The following is a 22654-nucleotide window of genomic DNA, read 5'->3' as shown; positions in this document are numbered from 1 at the left end:
TCCTCCAGGAGCTCAAAACTATATACAAAGCATCCTTTTGCAACAGCTAACCCTGTAAGGTAGGCTGATCTACTCTCTATTTCAGTACCAAGACATCCAGTCAGCTTCCCAGAGTGATGAAACTGGGTCTTCTCTGTTAGTCCCGCATCTTAAGTCCACATCGCCCAAGTTCTCAATATCTATTTTCTGTTTCAATTAGTAGCTGTTTCACTGAGAACTGGATAACAGTTCAGCGCCAGTCATGATGTCTCCCTCCATGGATAGACTGTGTCCAAAAGACGTCATTGAAAAAATGACAGATGTGGAACAAATTTTATCTGACAAGTGAGAGATGGTACCGAAAGTGGATTACAAATGACAGGCCAAAAGAATGACTTGGAAAAGGATATCTCACTGGATATACAAAAGAAACTGGCTGATGTTTTAAAAACCAAAAAGAAATAAAATTGATAAACTAAGATAGTGACCTGGATAATTTTTTCTTACTGGATTTACAAAAGAGGCTTGTTAAAGACCTAAAGAACTCTGTGCAATGGGACAAAGAGGAAATGAAGAGAAATCAAATCCCGTGACAATATTGGAATGAACTAAAAATTAAGACTGTGAGAAGTGAAAGGAAGGAATAGAAAGTTGGTTTATTTGATCAAGGTTAAAACAAGATATCTTGTTACTTCTGGCAACCCTTTATGGACTTTTTGCTGACACCAGGACTGAAAATATGGTATTTTATGGAGTTGTCTATTGATAAGGGATGGGATGAAGAGATAATTGTTTGTAACCTTAGAAGGGGTGAAGAGTCACTAAATTTGTTTATACTTGTTGTGATGTAGGTTGGAAATCATTTCTTTACATATTTCTTTTCCCTTTATTATATTCTTACTTTTCTGCCTTTTCTCTCTCTCTTTTGCCTTTTCCCTTTCATTTTTTATCCTTTCTTTCTATTCTTTTAAGTTTAGTTTGTATTCAATTTTACTATTACAATCAAAATTATATATACAGTATGTGTGTGTGTGTGTGCGTGTATATATTTCAATATGTGTTTTCTGTTTCATGCACATTCTAGCTACCACCACATAAAGGATTCATCTCCCCACAAGTGAGAATTCATTCGGCATTTCACCAGAGATATTACAAAGGCAACTCACCTTTATCATCTCATCCATAATGCGGACATCAAACCCTTCACAGGTACCACACGGGCTACGGATTCGCCACAAATCCTAGTGGAGAAAGAAACGAACAGCCTTTCTCAACATCGTAAATTCTGTTAAAATGCAAGGCTTGGTTCAAAGTATTAGAAGTCTGCAGTGTCAAATATCCTAGAAACTTGTATTTGGCAGAACACCCCGGCCATAAGGTGGCTAGCTGTAGAACTGAGAAGAAGAACATCTTCACAAAAATATACTTAAATACCTCTACAATTATACAATGCATGTAAATAAAATGAGAATGACGGTGATGAGATGACTTCAGATACCTAATATAGTTCGCGAAAGCCTCGATAAGCTAGAGACAGGAAGCATAAGCTATTTGCAGATAAATAACACAAAATCTACACCAAGTAGAAAAGTGAAATGTGTGAAAAGAGTGTAGACCTGGCCTTGGGAATGGGGCAGAAATGACTCAGGTTTTTTGAGGTTTCAAAATGCAATTAAAATACAAAGTACAAAAGAGCTTGAGCAAAGAACTGAAAGAAAAAAGAGAAACTAAAATGCAAGCATAACTAAGAAAAGATACAAGGACTTCCGACCTTCTTCAACACAGATATAAATGCATATAATCTCTTAATCTCAACTAAACCTTAACAAACATTATTTCTATAAAAAAATAACAATGTAATCATCAAAACCCAAAATTGAAACTTCGTTTTTTTTCAGTTACAAGCAAATAGTCCAGAAGCGGTTTCCACCCAGAAACAAATCCAGTCACAGTATTTTCTCTTATCAATGCTGTAAAAAAAATTACTCCTTCCAGAGAAAGAGGGAAATGTGAGAAAGAAACTCAAAAGCTAGCATGAGAAAATAATAGCTATGCCAACAGATATTAATTTGACCAACAGCTTTGGGACCCAGGAGCAAAACCCAATTTCTTTGGGTTTCTACTGACACTCTGCTTTCCTACCCACAGGACAATCAAGGTGCTTGGCAAAATGTTCAGCTGCACTTATAAAATGTGTTCCTTGGACAAAGGACATTTGAAACTATCTATCTATCTATCTATCTATCAATAAATAAATGGAAATCAACAAGACATCTTTACCTTGAATTCCACAGTCATCAGGTGGAGAGAAGCTGCTTGAGGAAGGACAGTCACATCACTGGTGAGATGATTTGCCAATGCCGTCCGGGCATACCAGAAATATAAATTATGCCAGGGCAGCAAGCTCGTCGAGAAAAAGGGCTCACCGATTAAAAGGGATATCTCAGGGGAAGAGAAAGAAAAAAGGATATGAACATATGAAGAAGGCCTATGTGGACAGGGAAGTTGCAGGGAAAGTTTGCCCACATTTCTCATCCACCCTGGTGATCTTTCAATGTACATGTGAACTGTTACCCTTCATTGCAAAGCAACACATTTTACAATACAGCAGTACCTGGTTTAAGAACCTAATTAAGAACGGACTGCTGCAAAGCCTATTATATTAAAAATTCAAGTTAAGCACAATGTTTCAGTTTAAATACACAATACTACTTTGTGTATTATTATGTCTGTTTTAGTGTATTTGGAAGCATTTCTTAAGTGTTTTATATGCATAGAAAGGTAAAATATATACTATACTATATACCAGTGTTTCTCAACCTTGGCAACTTTAAGATGTCTGGACTTCAACTCCCAGAATTCCCCAGTCAGCGTGGGAGTTGAATTCTGGGAGTTGAAGTGCACAGATCTTAAAGTTGCCAAGGTTGAGAAACACTGCTATATACTAAGACAAACATTTGATTAACTGATGTTAAGAGAGCCAGTTTGGTCTAGTGGTTAAGGTGCTGGGCTAGAAAACAAGAGTCTGTGAGTTCTAGTCCCGCCTTAGGCACGAAAGCCGGCTGGGTGACCTTGGGCCACTCCCTCTCTCTCAGCCCAAGAGCCAATCAGGCATGGTAGGAGAGTTCTAGTCCTGCCTTAGGCATGAAAGCTGGCTGGGTGACCTTGGGCCACTCCCTCTCTCTCAGCCCAAGAGCCAATCAGGCGTGGTAGGAGAGTTCTAATCCCGCCTTAGGCATGAAAGCCGGCTGGGTGACCTTGGCCCATTCCCTCCCTCTCAGCCCAACTCGGTGCAATGTAGACTGGTCTCCTTGTGGTGAACCCCGGGCAATGTGACTTGTCACGGCTAAATAGTCTACACATCTGGCTGCTGGACCTCACAAGGATTTCCCAGCAAGAAAAAGCAGCCTGAACACCGAAACGCTATGCCATACGATTAAAAAAAAAAACCTGATGCTAAATAATCGTTCCGACTTACATACAAATTCAACTTAAGGACATACTTAGGAACAGAACTCGTTCTTAAACCGGGGACCCGCTGTACCCTCTTTGCGGCTGAAACGAGAGCTGTGGCTATAATCTTAGGGCCCCTGCAACAGTTTCTTGGAGGACACAGAACGGATCTTCAGGAAGGAAATGCAGCCAGTGACAAGGCTTTAACCAATTCTCCCAGAAAGCCCCTTGGGCTCTTGTTTTCCAGGTCTGGGAAATCCAAATTTAGGAAAATCCCCCAAAGAGAGGGACTGCTGGGCAAGACTGGCTGAGATGAAAAAGATCCAACCCCTAGTTCCTCTTTGCAACCCTGTCTTTAGGGGGAGGGAAGACACTTCTGCAGCACCTCAATTTCCCATTAGAACTGCTTTCTCAGACTTCTTACCTTTCTGCCTTCAAAATCAGATGAGGTTAATGATTCAGGATGTTTCTCTATTATTGTAATTTTATCTTCCAAACCATTGGCCATAAAAATCTTTATGGGGGAGAAAAAAGAAGAAAAAAATGCTCTTGTGAATGATTAAAAAAAATCATTGGGGCAGGGAAATAAAAGCATTTACAGTAATAAAGAATTAAAATACCCAGTTTTTACTTTTATAAAATGTACATATGTACATAGTATAAAATATATTACATAAAGACAAGATAGGAGGGTAAACGCCCTTTGTTCTTGCACATAAGCAGGAGCAGCAATAATTGCCACGGCGATGGGCAACTGTTGCCTTGCAATGCAATTTCCAACTATCAACTGGCATCATGAGAACTTGCAGGCATGAAGAGTGTGCCTCCTTCCTTTACTCTTTTCTCCACCCAGGAAAGGAGGTTAGAATGCCTGGTTTGTGCAAATCAGAATGCAGAAGAGAAGAGAAACTTTATTTAGTCACTTGACCATATCAAAAGTATAAAACCAATACATGTAGACAAGTAAATACAAGAAAACAGTAGAACAAATTCATAATAAATCGTTGCCCATACAGTTAACCCCAATCTGATCTAGATAGTCTGTCCTCTTCAAAATGGCCTTTGATATAAAGAGTGCGATCTTGCTAGGCATATGCAGGTTTGTTCCCTGCAAAAAGTAAGACAGTTTCTCCTGGGTGCCCTAGCATGTTTGGTTTTTAAATAAGAATCTAAGTAAACAGTCCTTTCTGCAGAATACAGTTTACAATCAAAAAGAATATGTGCAATATCTTCAACAGCTGGCACACCACAGATACAGAGCCTTTCTTCAAATGGAACTTGATGAAACCTCCCATATCTTACCATGGAATCTAGTTGAAATCAGAATGTACTGTTTTCCCAAACCTATTTTATCCATAGTTTGCTACTGTACGCAGCTGTATTTGCTGCAGGTGCTGCTTTCAATTCAGAATCCTCCATCCAGGACGAATGATGGTGTTATGACACTTCCCCAAGGACTGTAACTACTTGAAAAGCCTTAAAAACAATCTGCATTCAAATTTTCCACACCAGAACCTCCAAAATGTATTCTGACAAGGTTCCTTTCCGATAGCACAGATTACAGTGTACGCCTTACAGAACACAATAAAATAATATTCCAAGAATATCATCACCTGACAGACTGTGGTGGGGAACTAATATGGGAAGCATCAAAATTCTGCCACTTAGCCACAATTAGTGTCCTCCTGATCTACTCTGTGATGGGATGGGCACATCTCCTGCACTTGGGATGCTTCACAAGCTAATATTCAATCTGTTCTATAAGCCTCTTAATATTTCAAGGAAGACCATACATGTCTGCATCTACATTCCTGGATGGATATATTCACAACACGGTTAGGGAATCTTGCTTATCCTGTGTAACCCGTCCCAGGCATGTGCCCCCTGCTGGCTGGGAATTATGTAACTTGTAGACCCCGACACATCTAGAAGCTGGAGGGGGCTGCTTCTGGGTCTACCTTTGCTCACCACTTGCCTTCATATTTTGAAGTCCTCCCTTGAATCAGCTTAATTGCTCCCTCAGCTACACTTTTAAAAATATATTCTTGACATGATTTCAGAGATTATCCAGTAATAAGCTCATGTTATTGAGAACTTGTTATTCTTTTGGAAAATCCTAGGAGCATTAATTGGCCAAGAAAATTACTCCTATTTTCATTTAATTTCCTTTCTTAGCTCTGATGGAACAATTTTCTTACTACGCCATCAGTTGTCTGTCAAGGGTCCAATCCTTGTATTTTAAATTAGTGTTCAGATACAGGACATTGCTTTGATGTTTTTTTTAAAAAATCATTCTCTAATATAAGAGGTTCTCTTTAAGAAGTCTCTGAAAGTGTTTTTAAATTATTAATATATTTTTCGGAGAGCCTTCAAAGAGACACAAAAAATGTCAGGAAAAAACAGACATTAAAAAAAAAACTTGAGCATGGATGAAGGCTGCAACGATCACCACCACCACAATCAGGTTTTATTTTACCTTCCCTTCCCAAGTTATGTCACGTGCATTTACTGAAAATGCTCGTGCAAACTTCCACCATCACTACCGCTGGCTCAAAACATCCTACACTGATTATTTTTGGATTTCACTAGTAAGAATAGCAAGAAGTTAAGCTCAGCACACAGAACCAGTTTGGTGTAGCGGTTAAGGCATCAGGCTAGAAGCCGGGAGACTGGGAGTTCTAGTCCCACCTTAGGCACAAAGCCAGCTGGGTGACCTTGGGCCAGTCACTCTCCCTCAGCCCCAGGAAGCAGGCAATGGCAAACCACTTCCAAAAAACCTGGCCAAGAAAACTGCAGGGACTTGTCCAGGCAGTCTCCGAGAATCAGACACGATTGTACCAATTAAAAAAAAAAAAAAAGCTCAGCACACACGAGAAGTGTAGGCTACTCATGTTTCATCACCAAGCCATGGTGGGGAAGTGGTGAGAGTCAAATGGGAGTTCACCCAAGAGGGAACACTACGCTGAAGCCAGTAACCTTGAGAGACAACATTGAATGTTTGCATACTATTGACTGAAGAGTTCTTACTTACTTTCTGCATGAGCGAGTGAGAAAGCAAAGAGCCTTCCAGGGTAAACACCTAAGAAGAAGAAGAAGGTTGTGAGGCTGGCGTCATGATTCTAAACCAGTCTAGACCTGTGAACTTTTTTGGGGGGGGGTATTTCTTTCCCAACAATGTAGGACAGGTTTGGCATCCCACCAGGGACATTCTGAGCATCTCTCTCCTCTTCCCCCTCTGGGAGTGTGCAGACAGGCCAGCCGCCCAGCAACACCGCATAGGGCCAAAGCCCCAAATGCCAGGTTCCTTAGCAGATGCCTAATATAAAAAAAGGATTCTCCCCAGCACAATCCTCACAGACCCTTTCTCAGATTTACTGAGAAGAGTGGGGTTACAGCAGCGTTTTCCCCAGGATGCTGGCTGGGGAATTTCCGTTGCTAAGCAATGTGGTCGTAAAGGGTGATGTCACCTGACTGCATCACTTAATGCCCATGGCTCTCGTCAAGCGAGTCCCCGGCGGCTTACAAGCAGGCAGGCGAGGGGCTCCTGCCAGGCAGGGGAGGGTGTACGGGTGGTCCACTGCAACCATCGTGAGTGCGAGCCGGTTGCCAAGCACCTGAATCACGATCATGTGACCGTGAGGGTGCTGCGACGGCCAGAATTTCGAGGACTGGTCGTAAGTTCCCCTAGTTCAGTGCCGTCGCAAGTTTGAACGCTTGCTGGATGAGTGGTCATTAAAGAAGGACTACCTGGACAGTGGTTCTTAAACAGTGGGCCTAATTATCTCTTTTCCCAGTCTCAAATAATGTAATTACCCCACAAAAAAAACAGACTGTTGTTTTTTACACAAGCATCTCAGCAGCAGCACCCCCAAACTGGATCCTTGACTCACAAACAAGCAATTACAACTTGTCCATTACCCCCAATTTAAAAACCACTTATAATATGCTTTTGTGTCTTTTCCTTTTTTTTTTTAAGGGTGGGAGTGGGGTGTCTATTTCCCTTTCTTTCTGTATACTAAAACCATACTGTAAAAAAAAAAAAATGAAAAGGGACAGCTTTGCACCTTTTCTGCTCCAAGCTGATAAGCCAAGACAGGCAGGAGGCTACCGTCACTGATGCTCAGGCAGACGCTGTTCGGCTTAAGGACCTTCCAGAGAAAACAGGATGATCTCAGTAGTTTCATTCTTATCAAACACGAGGAAAAGACTGAAGCACTGTTTTGTAAAACTACTGTACAGGTTGCTACTGTCTGAAGGCTGTCTAAAAAATCCACCCCTCAAGCAGCATTTAGGAGATTTCAAGGAAGAAACAGAGGCATTATTTACAGTAAGCAGGCAAACAGCTGCAAGAGAAACCCACAGTATCACGAGTATCTTCAGGGCCAGTTTCAGAAAGATCTTATTTTTTGGCCTGAGGATTTGACTCGTTAACTTTTTGCAAAACAAGACTGGTTAAAAATATGCCCATTCATCCCAACAACTGGCCCTCCCAAATAAATAAGCAGGTAGACTTTTAAGAAGGAGAGCCAGTTTGGCCTCAGGCTAGAAACTGAGAGACAGTGAGTTCTTCTATTGCCTTAGGAACGAAGCCAACCAGGGGACCTTGGGCCAGTCCCTCTCTCTCAGCCCTAGGAAGGAGGCAATGGGAAGTCACTTCTGAAATCTTGCTAAGAAACCTGCAGGGACTAGTCCAGGCAGTTGCCATGAGTCAACCCTGACTCGAAGGCACAAAAAACCAAAAGATTTCTTAAAAATCTAGTCTTCCTATATTACTTGAGGAATCCTTCCATGATACCCTAACAAAGAAACTCTGTCCAGTAAGTTCTCATGTCCAGGGCTTTTGTTTTTGTTCAATTGATGCTTGGCAAATTAGGATCAATTTTCACTGCTGCCTACTTTCAAAACTCTGCCTCCACTTCTGTATGTCATACAAGAAAAGTTTTATTATCGAAATATGAGATCTGCTAGTTTTCACACTTGTGTATAACAGCTTATGGTCCTAGAAAGATGATATGTAAGATCACAATAAATAAGACTGAGTAGCAGGACTATGAAGTTGCATTAATGAGCCATCATATTTCAGACCTTGGAAATTCAGAAATAATGCAGCCCAAGAGACATCTGAGGAAGCTTTACCTAAATCTCAGAGATCAGAGAAAACAAATGAATCCAAAGACAGACTCTGCTTACAGTTCCTTAATAAAAGGTGTTCTACAGAATTAAGTTTTAATCAGAGAATTTTACTTAGCTTGTCAACGTTACAGAAGTTTACTGAATTTAGTTTGAACCAAAATGATAACTTCTATAATGTTGACAAGCACATATAAGGTTGGTGGTTTACAAAACTCTAATTGCTGTAATGAGCAAGTGGTTTCTTAATTTTCATTTTACATCATATTGCTTAAAGGCTTCAGCTTCTGCCACATCAGCTGAGGATTCGTAAGACTACGATCTTAACACATTTGGAAGATGCCAGGTTGGGAAACAATGTTTTACACAGACCCAGAAAGACACATGACTGGTGTTGTTCGCAATGGAAGATTAAGCAGGGCTGTACATTTATTATTTCCCCACTGAACAAAGCAACACAGACATCAAGGCAGGAAGAAGTCACCGGTGATACAGTAAATCAGCAAACTGCCCAGAGTCCCCTTTTTGGGAGAGATGGGTGGTGATAGAAATTGGAAGGAAGGAAGGAAGGAAGGAAGGAAGGAAGGAAGGAAGGAAGGAAGGAAGGAAGGAAGGAAGGAAGGAAGGAAGGAAGGAAGGAAGGAAGGAAGGAAGGAAGGAAGGAAGGAAGGAAGGAAGGAAGGAAGGAAGGAAGGAAGGAAGGAAGGAAGGAAGGAAGGAAGGAAGGAAGGAAGGAAGGAAAAAAAAATCTTACCTTCTTCAGAGCTTGAAAATAGTGAGATGTGCGGTTCCAGTCATTGAGTTCTCCAAACCGGGGCCGGTTCCACAACAGGTGGGCCTGACATCTACACACTGGCCTCTGGATGAGTTCAGAAGTCTTTGATCCTTCATTTCTAAAACCACAGGATTGAACATTATCAGCTCAATGACATACAGTACGTATTCCAAATCATCTCTTACCTGAGCCAAAATTGTGGAACGAAGGGATGTTTGTGGGACCCTCAGAATTTCCAGACTGTTGTCTCACATTCCCTAACAATAATGACAATCCCCCAGCTTCCAGTCATCCAGAAAGTAAGCCTTTCCAGACTAACACGCTTTGTTTGATCAGCAGCTCCACTTTCCGTTTCCCATCTTGAGTTACCTGCTTTTTTGAAGCTTATACCATACAGAGTAATCATCATGAAAAGCAGTCAAGTCCATGCTCTGGCCTTGGGAAACAAGTTCTTCATTTGGAAGGAAATATACACACTGCATCCAATGATCTCTCCACTGAAAACAATGAAACAAAAGAGGAATTTGGAAAAGAGGCACAGCAAATAATTGCTCATTATTTCAGCAATGCCACAGAAGGGTCTTGTTGGGGAACTGAGCAAAGAACACGGACCCCAACAGCAGATCATCATTTGATAGCATGTTGGCAAGACTGCTGCTCAGCATTCATTCTCCATTTGCTATAGGGCTGCCGTTATGGCGGATATCACACACAGACACACACGTACATGCGTTAGAAGAGATGCAAGGCCCCTTGAAATGAACTTTGTTATTAAATGTTTGTTTTTGTTGTGCCTTTAAGTCAGTGTTGACTCCTGGAAACTGCCTGGACAAGTCCCAGCAGTTTTCTTGGCAAGGTTTTTCAGAAGTGGTTTGCCATTACCTGCTTCCTAGGGCTGAGAGAGTGACTGGCCCACGGTCACCCAGCTGGCTTCATGCCTAAGGCGGGACTAGAACTCTCATACCACGCCTGATTGGCTCTTGGGCTGAGAGGGTGGGACTGGCCCAAGGTCACCCAGCTGGCTTTCGTGCCTAAGGCGGGACTAGAACTCTCCTACCACACCTGGTTGGCTCTTGGGCTGAGAGGGTGGGACTGGCCCAAGGTCACCCAGCCAGCTTTCGTGCCTAAGGCGGGACTAGAACTCTCCTACCACACCTGATTGGCTCTTGGGCTGAGAGAGAGGGACTGGCCCAAGGTCACCCAGCCGGCTTTCAGGCCTAAGGCGGGACTAGAACTCTCATACCACACCTGATTGGCTCTTGGGCTGAGAGAGAGGGACTGGCCCAAGGTCACCCAGCCGGCTTTCATGCCTAAGGCGGGACTAGAACTCTCATACCACGCCTGATTGGCTCTTGGGCTGAGAGAGAGGGACTGGCCCAAGGTCACCCAGCCGGCTTTCAGGCCTAAGGTGGGACTAGAACTCACAGTCTCTAGCCTGATGCCTTAACCCAGTGCTTCCCAAACATGGGTAAATTACCCAAAATTGGGTAAAAGCGTTTTTTCTTTGGGTAACGACCCATGAACCCATTAAACTGACTTAAAGTGTTTTACCTACATTGGGTAAAAAGGACTTTCTGATAGGCGGTTTTGGGTAACGAAGGAAAAAGTTTGGGAAGCCCTGCATTAACCACTACACCCAACTGGCTCCAAATGCTTTTCTTTGTTCCTGCAAGAATCTCAAAGGGATGTGACATTAAGGGGTGAAAGTCTCATATGCAAATAAGTGAAAATGTGCAATCAGGGGCAGTAGTTGGGAGGATGATCAATGTCCCCTGCCATTGCAGTGGGCAAGCCGTGAGGGGACCAGGGCATGAATGACTGTTTGAAGGCCCCCCGATCTAGGAAAGGGTGCATCTGGCACACTAGATGAAGCTGGGCAAAGGCCTTCCTGGCCACAGCTGCCACCTGCTCATCACGCAGGAGCTCTGAGTCCTGGAAGATCCCCAGAGTGCAACCCCATCCAAGGTCAAAGACAGAAGGTCCCCAGATCTGGGCAGTTCAAAAACCCACGGCTACTCAGTCTTGGTAGGATTGAGTTGGAGACAGTTGCTCCCCATCCACCCCTGCACAGCCTCCAGGCCCTGGGACAGAAACCCAAGAGCCTCACCTGGCTGGCCCAGAGCTGAAGGATATAACTGGGCATCATCAACATAATGATAATACCAAACCCTCAACTGGCAGATATGCTCACTCAGCAGTGCCATGTAGATGTTTGTGGATTACATGAAAATATGAATAAGACAACTAATTAGAAAAAGCTTACCGGGGTCTCTTCGTAAGTGCTTTGTACCCAATATGGGGCCAATGTGCATTTTATGGACCCAGCAGGGTCCATGTCAATGTCCCACCAGGAGAGGACCACTTGGGCTTTGCCAGACTTGATCGGTTCCAGCTTCACCGTGTGGGACACAGAGGTTCTGCTGACCGGCTTACTGAGATCTATACTGTGGAAAACAGTGAACTGAAATCAGCTCCTTTTAAAGGGTGCCTTTTCACTTGGGTTGTTAAGTGTTAAGCAGCATTGATTCATTATGTAAGAAGATAAATAAAAGAAGCAGAAAAGTATTAAGGTCAATGTACAGTATGTTATCTCAGAACCTCTCTTTTGAATGCATTAATGAACTACCAGTGTGTAATAACGCACGTTATTTAATGTATTAATCCTCCTGATAGCAAAGCTAAAAGCACCATGTATATTAAGAAATACATATGATAAAATAACAACCACAGAACATGCCCTGTGGTTCTCACAAGGGAATCCCGTTAGGTGGGGGCTGGGTTGGGGGTTGCCAATAGACACCTTCCCTCTATTGCCACCATCCTTCTGGATCATCTCCATAGGCAAAGGGGAGTGAGTAAATAAACCTTTCGAAGATGATCCTAGAGCACGGATGGGCTTCCCATGGGTGAAAATGATTCTTCAGTAACCTGGATTAACTATTTCGGAATGAAAGGAACAAGGACCCAATATTCTGTACCAGCTGAAGTTTCTAACTCCTCTTCAAGGGCAGGCCAACCTACAATTTATCACAGTAGTCCAGGCTACATCTACCCAGTTCATGCATAACTTAGGGGAAAGCTGTTTCCCCAGGTAGTCACAACTGACATAGCAATCCAAATCGATGAAAACCTGTGAAAAAGTTCCCAATTGTCCTTCCACAGATCACATCAAATTCAAATTCAAAAACTCCCAAGGTATAAACTTTATCTATGGGTTAAGTTTGGGGGTAAAGTATGGGGGAGTACAACCCATCCAACTCAAGACCAGTTGGTCCCTTCATCAGGATCAGAGATTTACTCATCTATTGTATGGATGACAAGCTTCATCTTACTTACTTCGACTATAGCAATGAGGAAACACTTTTAAAAGTGTTTATAAGCAGGGGGAATTGCAAAACCTATCCCACTGGCAGGAGTCCTGGGCCTTTAAACACCAACCAGATGGTTAAACCTAGTGGAAATTTAACCAAGCTAATGTTTTTTACTTTAATGAAAAAAGGACAATTGCACAGTGAAAATCATCACCACACTGCCTAAATTTGGTAATGATTTTGAGAGCTAAAGACCACTAAAAAAAAAAAAATCAGCTCTTGGAGGTTTTATATGATCCACAAGCCATGCTCCAGAGGTTTAAATACATATACAGATGTACACGCAGATAAAGATACGTAAGAAAAATACACACGGCCCCAAAAACAGCACCACAGCATAGCACTCACCTGAACATAGTGACCACTTCACTGAGAGTCACAAAGTCGTGCAAGGGCACCTGATTCAGCTGGATATCATAGACAGAAGGTGCACCAGGGCAGATGTCCATTTCTGATGGGAAGACAATGGCCTTCTTGTCACCTTCTGCTTGGACATGAATGGGAAACAGCTTGTTCCAAGACGACATTCGCTTGGACTCCACCAACTGGGCATACACAGTTGCTCTATGAGGTACTGCCTCACATCCCTCCTGCTCATTTAAGAATGAATAGGGAAGAAATCAAATACGGTCCATATCATGCTTTTGGAGAAAAGGAAATGACGAGATGAAACCCTATCTTAAAAATAGCAACTACGCAGAAAACAAAGTTTCAGGGATTTAAGTATCTACTACAGCCTTAAACACTGCTCACAGATTTGGTACCTGCCTCTTGAAACTTGCTAGGTAGCTTGATCCCATGAAATTTGCTCAGAAAGTGTGTGTGTGTGTGCATCCTTTCTATAACTGATTTCATTACAGCACTACGCTGGTCTCTAAAAGTGTGAGAACTGTCTCAAAAGCTGATTAAATTTAAGACACCCACAATATTAATGACAGGCCAAATATCAGTTTAATCATTTTGAGAGTCATACGCTAATAAACAAAATTGCTCAGCTCAGAATTGGGAAGTGTTTCATCACGATAAATCTGGGGGTTGACTGTCTTTCCATCACAGAACAGAGGCAAATTTATCTTGTCTGGTCTAGTTCATTCCTTACCTGCATCAGGCGCTTGTGAGCATGCTCGTAAGACGGCAAGGCCCCTTCTCCGATCAATTCGGTGTCAAACAGCTCTGTTATCAGGATGTTTGCACGAGACTGCATGTCTCCATCTGGAAAACGTAATACAAAACCAACAGCAACAAGTGATTCTGGAATTTTGCTTAGAATGCTGCAAACTGGCTCCCAACTGAACCTGTTTTAGACTTTTCTACTAAATGTGTTTGATCTAAAAGCATATGGGCAGCATATTCTTTTAAAGAGATGTAACCAATAGTCCTCTGCCACTGAATAATAAGAAATAGAGTTAGGAGATGTAATCAGAACTGTTTATCTTTCATGAAATTGTCTCCTGTTTCTCTTTCATTCCCCTCCTCTCCCAGACCTATCAACGATGGCAACCAGCGTCTGTTGAACCCAAAGGGAAGAATAAATGCAGAAACCACAAGGCTCTCATGATGTTCTCACTGCATATACAACACACCTCAGAGGCTAAATGCTGGGTTTGGAGTAAGGAAAGTTCCAGTCTTTTCAGCTGGAAGCACACTGTGCAGCTTTGGATTAATCAGTCTCTCCAAAGAGTAAACAGAGGCTAGGCCTGCACAAGGCATTAAACTATAATGAAGTTAGTTTGGTTTTTGCTTAGCACAGCGACTGAACCTAGCCAATTTTAGCATATTCAGCAAACCACCATGAATCAGGTCACAGCACAGTATGGTATATGAGCCTAGCCTAAACGTTATAACCCAGGGAAAGTGTAATATAAGCATGGTGGCAATTCTCCCTTTCATTACAGAGGTGCTGTTGCATAATTTTTTCCAATGAGCCTATTCGCTTCCCATGGAATTTGCAATTTTCCAAGAAGTTGTCTTCCTGTTGCTGGCTGTGCTAGGAAGGCTCAGGAAAAAACAGACTGGTGGGGGAAGAAGAACATTCCTACCCCAAAAAAATACTCTGAGGTGCTTCAGAATGGAAAAAGCGGTTCTAAGTATAGCACCAAATACCAGCTTTCAGCAAACCTGAGGTGAGAACGCTGGCTGCAGAGATAAAAAGCAGCTAAATTCCTTCGCGGATGAGCAAGACCAAAGGCGAAACGAAGCAGAGCTGTGAATATTCTGTGCACCCCCAACAAAATTCAATACCTCAAGTAAACCAGGTTTTCCTGCTACAATAACATGGTTATTGCACGTGATGCTCGAAAACTTTGGCACTGATGGGGCTTTTTTGAAAACGTACACTAAAAAAAACAAGCACATGGGTTTTTGTGGCACACAAGAAGGGAGAAACTGCGAGCTGATCGAGGCAGAGTTTGCTGAGAAGCTTCCTAAGCAGAAGATGCTTTCACTGGAAGAAAGGCCATGAAGTGCTAAACTGAAATCCTGCAACTTCCTCTTCTTAGTCTCCTCTGGGCAAATTTTAAAGCTTTCCTTCACAGCTATCAGCTAAATGTAGATACAACATAAGGTTGTGCACTTTTCCAGCAGAGACACAGGAAAAAAATGCAATTCTATCAATCGGCAAATGGCCGTCAGAGAGAAAAAAAGGGAAATCTTTCTTAGGGATGGCACCCCATGGAGGAATTTCCTCTACTACATGACGTAGCAATCTTTTTCGCACTAGGAAGATACATTTTATTTCTCCTTGAAAATTTAGATTAAGTACTCCTCCAGCTTAGCTGCATTTTTTAAATGTTCTCTTGGATTGCATTTAGACTGACATTCGTATAATTGCATTCCACTTTATACACATCATTTCTTTTTTAAAAAGAGAGTAAAGAAAAAATATTCCATTCTGTGTAAGTCAAGGCACGGAGACTCACCTGACCCGACAGTAACTTCGGTGGAGTGCTTGTTAATTATCTTTATTTTGTCACTGAAGCCATTCTTTTCCACGATCTTCACCGCTGTATCAGCCATTGGCTTAAAGACCTGCAACAGAACAACCCTTGGCATTTATACAATGCATTTCAACATTCATTCATTCATTCATTCATTCATTCATTCATTCAGATTTGTTATGGCCACCCACTCCAGTAGACTCTGGGCATCCATAATAAATTTAAAGATGCCATCTATATTACCTCATTAATCTTTAAAAGCTCTCCAGTGTAGAGCTGCCATTTTGAGTTGAGAGTCCATGACAAAAATTAAGGGCAGGAGGGAGCATCTTTTATCATGAAAAGTTCCTGTGTTGTAAGACCACGATGGGATTTTGCTGCTGGCCTACCTGTGAATCTTAGAAATCTGCTACTCTAATGCAATTGCTTTTCAGGACTAACTTCTGAGCTTCACGCTATTTCAGCCTTCCCCATTCTTGGAGACTATAATTCCCGGGTTCCCTAGAACACTAAAGGCTGAGATAAATGGGGATTTGAGAGCTGTACAGTAGTCCAATACATCTTGAGGGCACCCAGCTGGAAAAGGCTGAGCGGGATGAACAGGAATTTGCCCATGTAGTCCCAAACTTAGACGTTTTGCAGTATTTTTACTTCTCTCATGCGTGGAGTATGCAAAAAGGAAGGAGACATTGGGGAAACTACAACATTTGACCAGTCTGAGACCACAAAGTTTTGATCCTAGAAGGAATGCTGTGATCTTCTACACCAGTATTTCTCAACCTCAGTAACTTTAAGATGTATGGACTTCAACTCCCAGAATGCCCCAGCCAGCACTGCAAAACACTGTTCTACAGTCTTCATTAAGAGAAACCTCCATTGAACAGACTAGGGTCTAGGTGGCTGAGAAAACTGGGAGAGTTGTTTTTTTTTTTTTTTGCTTAAGGCCATCTAGCAAATTCATTGCTGTAAGGATGGAGAACCCAGAAGCAATAGCTAACTGCGACTGGCTGCTCCTACCTTACCCATCAGGGGGAATGAAGGACAGAGGAGAAACAGTGGAGGGGCAAGGGATGAGAAGAGAGCAGCTATCAGCAATCCCACTCACAAATGAGATGCCACCATCACGCAAGCTGTCAATGCAGAGGAAGGGGTGGGACAAAGAAAAGGCAGGATGCTTAAGGAGGGAGGCGGCAGGAAGCAGAACCCAGTTGTGGCTTTAATAGAGTGAGATACAGACCTAAGAAAGAACCTTGCATATCCATCGTGGCTTGTGCTGTGAGTTCCTGAAATTAGATCTTAAGATCGAGACCCTCACAACTGCTCAGAAGAGAAGTGAACCAGAATCTTCCTATGATACAGTTTCCATTATTTACCCATATCTCTATACCAACTCCCCCTGAAAAAGAAGTCAACAGGACCTAATTTCCAGGTTCAAAACATCATCAGAAAATTACTACAGCCAGTTTTGAATGGTTATTCCAAAGCAACACCGTTAAGCACAAACACTGTGGCTGCTTCACCTACCAACAGTACAACTTCTAGTAAACATCCAGCTTTTTCAGATTACCTTAATGCCACATTAACAGCAAGGGGTTCTACTTAATTCTTATTTTGCTTGTTGGAAAGAGCTGATCACTCATCCTCTTTGCCAACTTGCAAAAGTTGGATTAAAATTTTGCACTGACCTGGGCACTTAAAACAAGGTAAATTGTAACAACTTAGCAAAGAGACTACTGTTGGGAAAAGACTTAAGTGTTCTGACTTTGTATTCTCAAGGCTACAAAGCTTCTGTACATCTAATTAAAGAATGAACCTTGACAAAATAAGATGCCTTTCACATCCAAAGCTGTCAAAAATGCCTTGTTTCCTGCCAAAATGTAAATGTGAAGCTAAAAGGGAAAATCACAGATGGCCACAGACCACTGCTGGCCAAAAAGTCTTTCATTAGTCAATGGCTTAATACATTTTCCAACCGCACTGTGTCCCCATCTCCTCAAATGCACAGAAGCAAAATACAAAATTTCCTTTCTGATCAAAGCCTTAATGTTATTAAACATTTCAGAGTTATCAATACACAGGCTTTTTCTTGGAAACTACACAGACTGAAACCAAGTCTATGCATGCTACTAAGCAGACTCTGAGGTGGGAAAACAAATTGTACAGTGTCAGATATCTGTGGAATAATCCACTTTTTGAACCCCTGTAGAGGTTGGGTTTAACACAGAGGAGAAAGAAAAAGTTGGTATCCCACCAGACGTTTGTAACAGAAAGCAGTATGATCCATTCTCTTGGGTGCACATACAGATCTCTTACATGTACAGATGTTTCTCTGTTAACTCCAAGACAAAACCAGCTCTGCGCATGAGATTCAGCTAAGTAAATACAATTATCAGCTGTAAAAAACAGGGGACCTTTAAGATAGTGAAGTTCATGCACATGTGAAAAGCCCTAACTTAGATATTCCTTGACTCTATTACGCAAACTTTGGTACAAAAACCTTTGCAGGGATTTTGTAGACAGAAATTGTGTTTGCCGTTGGATAAAGACTGCTTGGGAAGATGTTGGAAAGAACGGAAGTGCTTTCTTGAATCCACTCCCTATTCTAACCCCCTCTATCCTGTTAGTTAATCTCCTGCACGAAATGGATCCTTGTGTGACGTCTGCCTCTCCCCCACTGGACAATGGCAAGGGTGCAGCGTAGATTGAGTAAATATTACAAGGCCCATGATCACTTCTCAAACCAAAAAGAGAGTCACCGTAGCTATTTTAAAACAGAAGCAGTAAAAGAGTGGGATCAGATCAAATATCTCCAATACCCCTTTACTTTCAGCTATCATCCTACTTTTTGAATAATGCTAAACCCTTAAGATGCATTCTTAGATGTAGGAGAAAGATTTAAATGCACCACCAAAGGGCCCCATGGCAGAATGAAGTCTCTGAAAGCCTTGGGCATAGCCATCCAATGGTATCACCCAACTGTTATTTTTAAAGAATGAGGAATTATTACTGCATGACTGGAAAGTAATACTAGCTGTATTTAACAACATTTAAATATAAATCAAATCAAAACAAGTTGAGTTTTTAACCTGGTCCCACTCACTACTTTCCAGTATAATCCCCAGCATATCATTCAATTGTGGCCTTGGGCCCAGGGAAAAAATTGCACACCCATGTTTCAAAATATCAGTTGGGCTTTCTGGATGAGAAAGACTGCAGTGACAGAATACCACAAAAACTAGAGGCTATAGTAACTTTCACCATCCCACATATTTTTTTTATACCCTGGTGGGCAAGAACTCCTGAGCTTAGATATAATAGGTCTTTCTCATTTATTACAGGCTCTCCAACATTCTCTCCTCTTTACTGTTTGCAAGAATAACATATTTGATGAATCACATTTTTTTGGCAAAATTATTAAAGGCGGACTGTAATGTGATTAATTTCTTTCAAAAGTTGGTGGTATATGCCCGGCACAACATTCTGCCTCTCAAGTTTGAAAATCAATTCACATCCAAAGTGAGGCTGTCCTGGGCAAGGACCTCAAGAAAATCAACCAAACATTGGGATTGCCAAAGAATGCAAAGGCACCAAGAGTTTCAGGCTCTGGAAAACAAAGCATTAACAAAGCATTGTCAGGACCTTGGAGAGCTCACGAGAGGAAGTTATAGGTTGGGTAGACTCTCAATAAAAAGTGTTGTTCAGCAGCTTTTGGGACCAACTGGGGGTTTCAGAAGGCTGGCAGGAACAACAGAAGTTTTTAGCTTACTCCTTTCCTGCTACTGTCTCTAAACCTAAACAGTCTGTGACATGGCTGAAAAATGCAAAGACTATGGGAGGGTCATCTTCTGAATCTGAACGATCAATTAATAGGAAGGCTACGATCAGAAGCTTGAATGGCAAAAAGGAGAATGCTGATGGCTCCCTTTGAATCAGAGTTAATTAGGGTTCAACATACTCAGAATCTGCAGGTTTCTGCTCAACTTCTAACCCTGGAAACATGATGAAGGGTTCTCAAACACTATGCTAGCAACAGTAAAGCAGGGATGTACACTCTGTACCAGTCATGCCGCAATGAACATTCAAGAATATGGAATAGCCAGAGAAAAACAACCTTTCTGAGCTTGATACGGAACACGGCAGAACAGACATTTGTTTCCATCATACATTCAAGAATTGTCTCCTACTCAATCGATCCACATGGGTTACACACAGACAAGGGAGAGCTGATGCTTACCTCAATACCATAGCAGAAGTCAGCACCTGCTGTCACTGCCATCATGGACAAGAGTCCAGTGCCAGTCCCTATGTCCAGGACAATGGCTTTTTCCCCTCTCTCTTTCACTCTGCTAACTGCAGCACGAATTCCCTGAAAATACTTAGTATTCTGGTGAAAGAAACAAGCACCCGTTATTTCAGTGTGTCCCTATTTGTTCAGCCATGGACAGATGCACCCTACTGTGATGTGTTTTTTTGGATCTGTGGGCATTTGCAAAATAATGGAGTAAAAGGTAAACTTTCTGAAGGATGCTCAATATCATTCCAGATGTGCCTGGCCTGCAGCATACAAACTATCACAAACCTCTGAAATTCAGAGATTCCAGTAACTGCACATAGACATCTGAAAATAAGAAAGCAAAAAGCAAATACTCAATACTTTTTCACCAGAAATTACTGGTACAATTTAGACAATCTCAGAAATGGATAATCCTATATCAGGGATAATGGGATCTTGGAAAGTGCTTTTTATAGTTTTCATTTTAAAGCTTCCAAACGGGCAAATGTTGCAAGAAGTGGGGACACTGTGCCTTAAAGAGCATGACTAGTCCTCCAGTTCTGTTTTAATTTAACAGATTTTTACCCATGAAACTCACTGGGTTGTTGTTGTTGTTGTTTTAAATAAAGAGACATCTGGGCATCTGCTGCAAGACACAGATAGACCTAATTCCCCACAGGAAGTGACGGTCGACCAATCCGTCTTTCTTTAAATATGCCATCATCTTTAAAAACTAAATTAAAGCAAACAATTAAAAGACTAAATTCTGAAATAGAGCATTTAACATAAAACTTTCAGAACATCATCCAGAGCTACTGGAAAAGTACGTCATCATGCTATCAAAACAAGTAGTTTACATGAGGGGATGAAAACAGACAGAGGTATGACAGAACCCTTTGCCAAACAACTGGAAAGCAGCTGAGAGAGTTTATCATCAAAACATGCCCACTTTTCACCTAGCTGTAAGGGAAACTAAATCAAATAAAAAAGCAGTTTAAAGTTTTCCAAATTATGTTCTTCCAAATTAGGAATAAGTTTATGGCTGGGTTAAAATGTTATGCTAAGTTATAGTGTGATCTGTTAGTTTTACTTACGCATATCATGTAAACTACTACATAGTATAAACCGTAATTTATGACTTAGTGTACTGTGAAAGTCAACCAACTGTGGTTTATGCAATCAACCCAAATAAAAGTATGGGTTGTGCAAATCCAGGCTACTCTTCATTCCAGTAGCCAGAAATTAAAGCACAAATGTTTATTAAACATATCACACACTATAACCATAAACTATATAAAAAAAAATACCAGGATCCTCAATTGTGAAATAGAAATACTTTTAAAGAATGGTAACAGATTTTAGAAATAGAGATAACTCCTATTAGTAATTCACAAAGAACAAAATCAGATGCATTCCAGGAACATTTTCGGATCTAGTAGAAAAACTGGGGCTTATTTCTGGACAATGGAAAAAGAACCTCTGGTTAGGATGCTCAGAGAAATATAATAAATTTAAGGCACCTGCAGAGTGGAGGTTCATGGAGCCACATAAGCAATTTCCACATTTAAAAAGACACTGCTAAAATAAATAAATAACTTACTCGATCTTTGTCATTCAGCATGTCTGCATAGCAGGACCTGTAAACAAAATTCAGTTTTCAGCTCAAACACAGTGCAGATTTAAAAAGTTATCAAGGATGACCAATGGTATCAGAAAAGAGCTAAATAAATGACAGGACAAACAATTCCTATTACGGTACTGAATAAGCATGTGCAATGACTGCACTGCTACTTACGAAGTGACAAGGAAAAACATCACATTTATGTACAGAACCCTGTACAGCATCCCAAAGGAGAGATGGAGTCATGCTCAAAAAGGAAGCAAAATTGGATTAAAATCAGTATGAGAGAAGACGGTTCCTTAGATAACCTGGTCCAGAGCCATGCAGGGCCTCAATTAGTACCTTGAATTGCACCTAGATGAAAACTAGTAACTAATGCAGTCCCAAAGCAGGGGGTCACCCAATTATATCCAGATATACACATCATGGTCTGGACCACCACATTTTGCATGAGCTGCTGTTTCTGAATGCTTTTCAAGGGCAGTGCATGTAGACTGCATTACAGAAGTCCAAATGGGAGGTGACTAAGGCATGAGTGACCATGAGCAAGACCTCCTGATCCGGGAATGGTTGCAATGCATGCATAAGACGTAACTGTACGAAAGCTTGCCTGGCCACCGCTCCCACCTACTCCTCAGGCAGGAGCTGTGAGTCCAGGAAGATCCTCAAATTGCAATCACCTCTGAGTACAACCCTGTTCTGGGTCAGATATGGGATTAGGCCTACAAATCCAAAACAACTCCATCTTGAAAGGGTTCAGCCTGTGTATGTTCCTCTCCATCCAAACTCCGACAGCCTCTCCTTTACTGCATCACCTGTTCAGCCTGGGGCCAAGATAAACAACTAGCTATCATCAGCTTAATGATGATACCTGATCCTGAGCTGTGGATGACCTCCCCGATGGTTTTGTGTTGATAGTAAAGAATAGTGGGGAGAGGAGACAGCCCTGAGCATCGCACAGAGTAGAGGTCTCCAGGGAAATCTCTCTTCTTCCCCCAACACTGATTAGAACTGGCCCCTTGGGAAGGAGTAGACTCACTGAAGAACAGTGCCCCCCACTCCAGCCTCATGGAGTTGGCCCAGAAGAATGCCATGGCTGAGGGTACCAAAAGTTGC

General features: G+C 41.8%; 1 protein-coding gene across 2 annotated transcripts in view; it reads right to left on the bottom strand.

Moving 5' to 3' along the window:
• Nucleotides 1-22654, bottom strand: part of PRMT7 (protein arginine methyltransferase 7) — a 34784-nt gene that overhangs the window by 9818 nt on the left and 2312 nt on the right. Inside the window, exons 3-15 of one of the 2 annotated variants that reach the window (XM_063312754.1) lie at nt 21518-21554; nt 19879-20028; nt 15627-15735; nt 13808-13920; nt 13057-13298; nt 11601-11781; nt 9707-9834; nt 9317-9455; nt 7497-7580; nt 6464-6511; nt 3857-3946; nt 2260-2421; nt 1146-1220 (exon numbers count right to left, since the gene is read on the bottom strand). In XM_063312754.1, coding sequence (XP_063168824.1) covers nt 1146-1220; nt 2260-2421; nt 3857-3946; nt 6464-6511; nt 7497-7580; nt 9317-9455; nt 9707-9834; nt 11601-11781; nt 13057-13298; nt 13808-13920; nt 15627-15735; nt 19879-20028; nt 21518-21554 — 1558 coding nt within the window. The remainder of the gene's footprint in view (nt 1-1145; nt 1221-2259; nt 2422-3856; nt 3947-6463; nt 6512-7496; nt 7581-9316; nt 9456-9706; nt 9835-11600; nt 11782-13056; nt 13299-13807; nt 13921-15626; nt 15736-19878; nt 20029-21517; nt 21555-22654) is intronic. The other variant, XM_063312755.1, reaches the window with a different exon arrangement.

This window comes from Candoia aspera, chromosome 11 (genome assembly GCF_035149785.1).
Source record: "Candoia aspera isolate rCanAsp1 chromosome 11, rCanAsp1.hap2, whole genome shotgun sequence".
Taxonomy (NCBI): domain Eukaryota; kingdom Metazoa; phylum Chordata; class Lepidosauria; order Squamata; family Boidae; genus Candoia; species Candoia aspera.
The sequence above is the reverse complement of the archived record's forward strand: the minus strand, read 5'-3'. Positions and strand labels throughout refer to the sequence as shown.